This window comes from Neltuma alba, unplaced genomic scaffold (genome assembly GCF_004799145.2).
Source record: "Neltuma alba isolate B1F8T4 unplaced genomic scaffold, ASM479914v2 tig00010629_pilon, whole genome shotgun sequence".
NCBI classification, from domain to species: domain Eukaryota; kingdom Viridiplantae; phylum Streptophyta; class Magnoliopsida; order Fabales; family Fabaceae; genus Neltuma; species Neltuma alba.
The window spans coordinates 78,085-83,385 of record NW_021635484.1 but is presented as its reverse complement, the minus strand read 5'-3'; the positions used below and the strand labels follow the sequence as shown (position 1 = coordinate 83,385).

At 38.7% G+C, this 5,301-nt stretch overlaps 1 protein-coding gene across 1 annotated transcript; it reads right to left on the bottom strand.

Annotated features, from left to right (window-relative positions):
* Nucleotides 1–801: 801 nt before the first annotated feature.
* LOC114757769 (uncharacterized) lies at nucleotides 802–4,996 on the bottom strand. Its single transcript, XM_028946847.1, has 4 exons — nucleotides 4,707–4,996; nucleotides 4,196–4,358; nucleotides 1,088–1,219; nucleotides 802–903 (listed from the first exon to the last, which is right to left on the bottom strand). The coding sequence occupies exons 1-4, from the start codon at nucleotides 4,994–4,996 to the stop codon at nucleotides 802–804; spliced, it is 687 nt and encodes a 228-aa protein (XP_028802680.1).
* Nucleotides 4,997–5,301: the final 305 nt, after the last annotated feature.

Genomic DNA, 5,301 nt, shown 5'->3' with positions numbered 1-5,301 from the left:
GATCGAAGGTAGGACCTTAAGAGAACCTGTCTCTTACAACCCTAGCCATGGAGACACCACAAGGATAATCAGTCCTTGATACAGTCGAGTATTCCCATGAGAATACGAGGCGGCAAGCAAAGCTCACTCAAGAGAAATAAAATTCTCTAAAATTCATTCATTCAAATCTGATCCCCAATTATAAAAAACGTAGCCTTATATAGGTAGCAAAAGAACAATCTAGAATCAAAAAACCCTAGGTCATAAATGCCATAAATGTGCCTTAATGATAATTGACTATCTTGGTTGGCACCAATTAAGGCTAAAGGAAATATGAAATTACCTTTTCTTGAAGAAAAAGGCTGCTACCTAAAAATAGGAAACTAACCTAAAATATTCTTATGCAATCTTTGACCAAAAGGCCTTATTTAATGCAATTAAAAATGGAAACTTAAAAAAATAAAATTAAACCATAACTAATACATAAAGATGCCTTCTTGATGCTTCTTGAATATTCTTGGACGTCACTTATGCTCCTCCTCCAAGGCACATGCTTGTCACATGGTATTTTGAGTGAATTCTTCAATCTGGACTACACATTGGCCTTGTACATCATCTTGTTTGGCTTCTAGCAATGTAATCACCATGTTTGGTCCCTTGATGGGCTGATTGAGGGATGCTTCTTCCAAATAAATGGGCTCTAACTCTTTAAGACCTTTTATCAAACAATTTAGTGCCTCTTTCATAGATTTGGTCCTTGCTCTTGTCATTGGGCCTACAATGCCTTGTAATAGGTCTTTTAGAATATTGGACTTCCATCTTTTAGCTTAGGCTCCACGCTTGTGTTTTGGTCTTCCTTTGATGCTTGATCACGCCATACTCCTCTATCATTCCCTCCCTGCTCAAAAGGACTCGTCCTCGAATCTACAGCATCAAAGAGAGATAAATCAGTCACATTAAATGTAGCACTTACATTACTGTAGGAGCTAGGCAAATCTATTTTATAGGCATTATCATTGATTCGCTCCAAGACTTGGAAAGGGCCATCTCCTCTTGGCTGCAACTTAGACTTTTGTTGTTCTAGAAACCTCTCCTTTCGCAAGTATACCCAAACCCAGTCTCCAGGCTCAAAGACAACCTCCCTACGACCTTTGTTAGCTTGCTTTGTATATTGCTCATTCTTTCTCTCGATGTTGGCCCTCGCCTTAGAATGTAATTCCTGCACAAACTCAGCCTTTTTCTTGCCATCAAGGTTAGCTCATTCACTAGAAGGCAAAGGCAGAATATCCAAAGGAGATAGAGGATTAAAGCCATAAACAATCTCAAATGGAGAGAAAGAAGTAGAAGAGTGAATAGCCCTGTTATACGCAAATTCAATATGAGGCAAGCAGTTAACCCAATTCTTCAAGTTCTTTTGAATTATTGCACGTAACAAGGTAGTAAGTGTTCTATTGACGACCTCAGTTTGCCCATCCGTTTGGGGATGTGCCACAGTAGAAAACAGCAACTTAGTTCCAAGCTTACTCCACAAGGTCCTCCAAAAATGGCTAAGAAACTTTACATCCCTATCACTCACAATGGTTTTAGGCAATCCATGCAATCTAACAATTTCTTTGAAGAACAAGTCAGCAATATGCACTGCATCATTTGTTTTAGAACAAGCAATAAAATGAGCCATTTTACTAAATCTATCCACTACAACAAAGATACTATATTTCCCAGATTGAGACCTAGGCAAGCCCAACACAAAATCCATAGAAATATCTACTCAAGGTTGGGAAGGCACAGGTAGAGGGGAATATAAACCCTGAGGTTGAACCTTAGACTTTACATGCCTACATGTCACACATTTAGCACAAACAGACACAACATCTTTGCGCATACCAGGCCAATAAAAGTGTTCATGCAAAAGAGCTAATGTTTTGTCAACACCAAAGTGACCCATCAAACCACCACCATGAGTTTCTTTTACAAGCAGCTCACGCATAGAGCAATTGGGAATGCACAATTTATCTTTCTTAAAAAGAAACCTATCAGATCTATAAAAGTCATTCACCCCATGCTTTTCACAAGAAAGCCAAATTTTGGAAAAATCACAATCAGAGTCATACAACCCTTTCAATAATTCAAATCCAAGTAATCTAGCATGAAGAGAAGTGATAAGAGAATACCTCCTAGAAAGAGCATCATCAACAACATTCTCTTTACCTTGCTTATGCTTGATCACATAAGGAAACGTCTCTATGAATTCCAACCAGTGAGCATGCCTCTTGTTAAGCTTACCTTGAGACTTTAGAAACTTCAAACTTTCATGATCAGAGTGAATAATGAACTCCTTGGGCCATAAATAATGCTGCCATGTTTCTAAAGTTCGTTTTAAAGCATAGAGTTCCTTGTCATAAGTAGAGTAATTCAAAGGAGCTCCACTTAATTTCTCACTGAAGTAGGCAATAGGCCTAGACTCTTGCATTAGAACAGCACCAATACCAATCCCAGAAGCATCACATTCAACTTCAAAAACTTTATTAAAATCAGGTAAACACAAAAGTGGTGCAGTGGTTAATTTCTCTTTCAAGGTATTAAAAGCTGTTTCTTGTGTTTCACCCCATTTAAATGTCACATGCTTCTTAACAAGCTCACTTAGAGGTGCAGCAATAGTTGAAAAATCTTTGACAAACCTCCTATAGAAACTTGCTAGTCCATGAAAACTCCTGACTTCATTGGCATTCTTTGGGGTTGGCCAATCTCTTATAGCTTTCACCTTTTCCTCATCCACATGGATCCCTTGAGCACCTACAACAAAACCAAGAAACACAACAAAATCCATGCAAAAGGAGCATTTCTGAAAATTAGCATATAAGCTATTCTCCCTAAGAGTTTGAAACACCTCATGCAAGTGAATAACATGGTCATCTATTGTTCTGCTATAGATAAGAATATTATCGAAGTAGACAACCACAAACTTCCCAATAAATGAACGAAAAATGATTCATCAAGCTCATGAAAGTGCTAGGTGCATTAGTTAACCCAAAAGGCATAACTAACCATTCATACAATCCAAATTTAGTTTTAAATGCTGTTTTCCATTCATCTCCCTCTTTCATGTGAATTTGATGATAACCACTCCTCAGGTCAATTTTAGAGAATAAAGTAGCACCATGCAACTCATCCAACATGTCATCTAATCTAGGAATGCGGTAGCGATACTTAACTGCTACTTTGTTGATGGCTCTACAATGCACATTCGCCATGAACCATCTTTCTTGGGCACTAGAAGTACTGGAACAGCACATGGGCTCAAACTTTCCCTTACAAAGCCTTTCCTCATGAGTTCATCAACTTGGCGTTGAATCTCTTTAGTTTCTTCGGGATTGGCTCTATAAGCTGGTCTATTAGGTATAGAAGCTCCAGGGATGAAATCAATCCTATGCTCAATTCCTCTTAAGAGAGGAAGCTCATCGGGAACTTCATCAGGGAATAGGTCACCAAATTTCTACAACAAAGCCACAACACTAGAAGGCAAAGAGGGGTTAAGTTGGTTAGTAGAACAATAAGCATCCTTGCACACAAGCACCAAGACTCGCTCACTTACTAATGCTCTCTTAACCTCACTTTTTCCAGCAAATAGACTCTCTTTCTTTTGTTCATTTTTCTCATATTCATTCCTTTTCTTTTCTTTTTTCTGTACTCTCTCTTTTTCACTCCACTCACTTATTTTTTTGCATTCTTTCTCAATCCTCACTTGGTCATCATAAGCTTCTTTAGGCCTAAGAGGCTTCAATACAATGATTTTTCCATTGAAAGGTACAGAATAACAATTTTTGTAACCATCATGGTGAGCTCTACTATCAAACTGCCATGGTCTTCCAAGCAAGAGATGTCCAGCAAGCATTGGGACTACATCACATAAAACTTCAGCATGGTAGTTGCCAACAGAAAAAGAAACCAAAACTTGCTTAGTGACCTTAGCTTCAGCACTATCATTCAACCATTGCAATTTATAAGGCTTAGGATGCTTCATAGTAGGTAAATCCAACTTTTCAACAAGTAAGGTACTAGCAACATTGGTAACACTACCACTATCAATAACCATGCTACATACCTTATTCTTTATAAAGCACCTAGTGTGGAAGATGAGCTCTCGCTGCTCTTGCTCTTTATCTTCCTTTGGTTGCATGTTTAGGGCTCTTCTAGCCACTAATGCTTCTCCCTTAACAGGTTCAGCTTCATCAATCTTCAATTCAGGATCAGTCACCAAAGAAGGCATGTCATCATCACTTTCATCGCTAGAATGTACACTGTCATACTCACCATTATCTTTGAGAATCATGGCCCTCTTATTGGGACATTGGGAAGCAATATGCCCTTTTCCATGACATCTAAAACATTGAAGAGAAGAGGTTCTATCAATAGAAGAAGTTTTAGAGTCAAGTTTCTTACCGCCATCAATCTTGGGCTTGGATTCCTCTTTGGCTTTTGGTGTGAATTTTGCAACATCTTTAGCCTTAGAATCCTTCCATTTGGATGCTGATCTAGAGTCCCTCCAATCATGAGATGAGGATTTGGAGTGTTCTTCTTTATACCGCTTCTCAACTTTGATGGCTTTATGCACTAGCTCTTCTTTATCAATAAAAGTGTACATCTCAACTTTGTCTCTAATTTCAGGCCTTAACCCATCAATGATTCTGGTCATGCTTGCTTCTTCTCCTTCTTGTACTCCAGCTCACATTTTAAGAAGGTCAAGTTCATGCACATATTCATCTACAGTCATAGAGCCTTGGCCAAACAGTCGTAACTTTCTATTTAGCTCTCGATAGTAGTAACTAGGGACATACTTGTTGCACATGAGTTTCTTTAGCTTTGACCATGTATGAGGTGGTCCTTTGCCCTTAAGGCGCCTTTTAAGCTGTAAATCTTCCCACCAAACAATAGCATAGTCAGAAAATTGATATGAAGCAATTTTTACCTTCTTTTCTTCTGGCCAGTCATTCATTCTGAAGATTTGCTCAAACTTCATCTCCCAATCAAGGTATGCATCTGGATTTATATTACCCTTGAAGGTAGGGTACTTGATCTTTGGGTCATAGGTGTCCAAATCATGTTTTTTCAGGTCCGCTCCTATTCTTTGAGGATGAAGAACCAGATCTAATCACCTCCTCGTCACCACTACTTGCTTTGGATGCTTTTAGCTCCGCTAGCTCCAACTTGAGTTTGAGATATTCATCTCTCATGGCTCTCATGAATAGCTTAGGATCTGTGTTGAATTCTTCCATATTGGCTTCTTTGTCACTCATCTTGAAATTGAAACGTTAGTGTGATCAA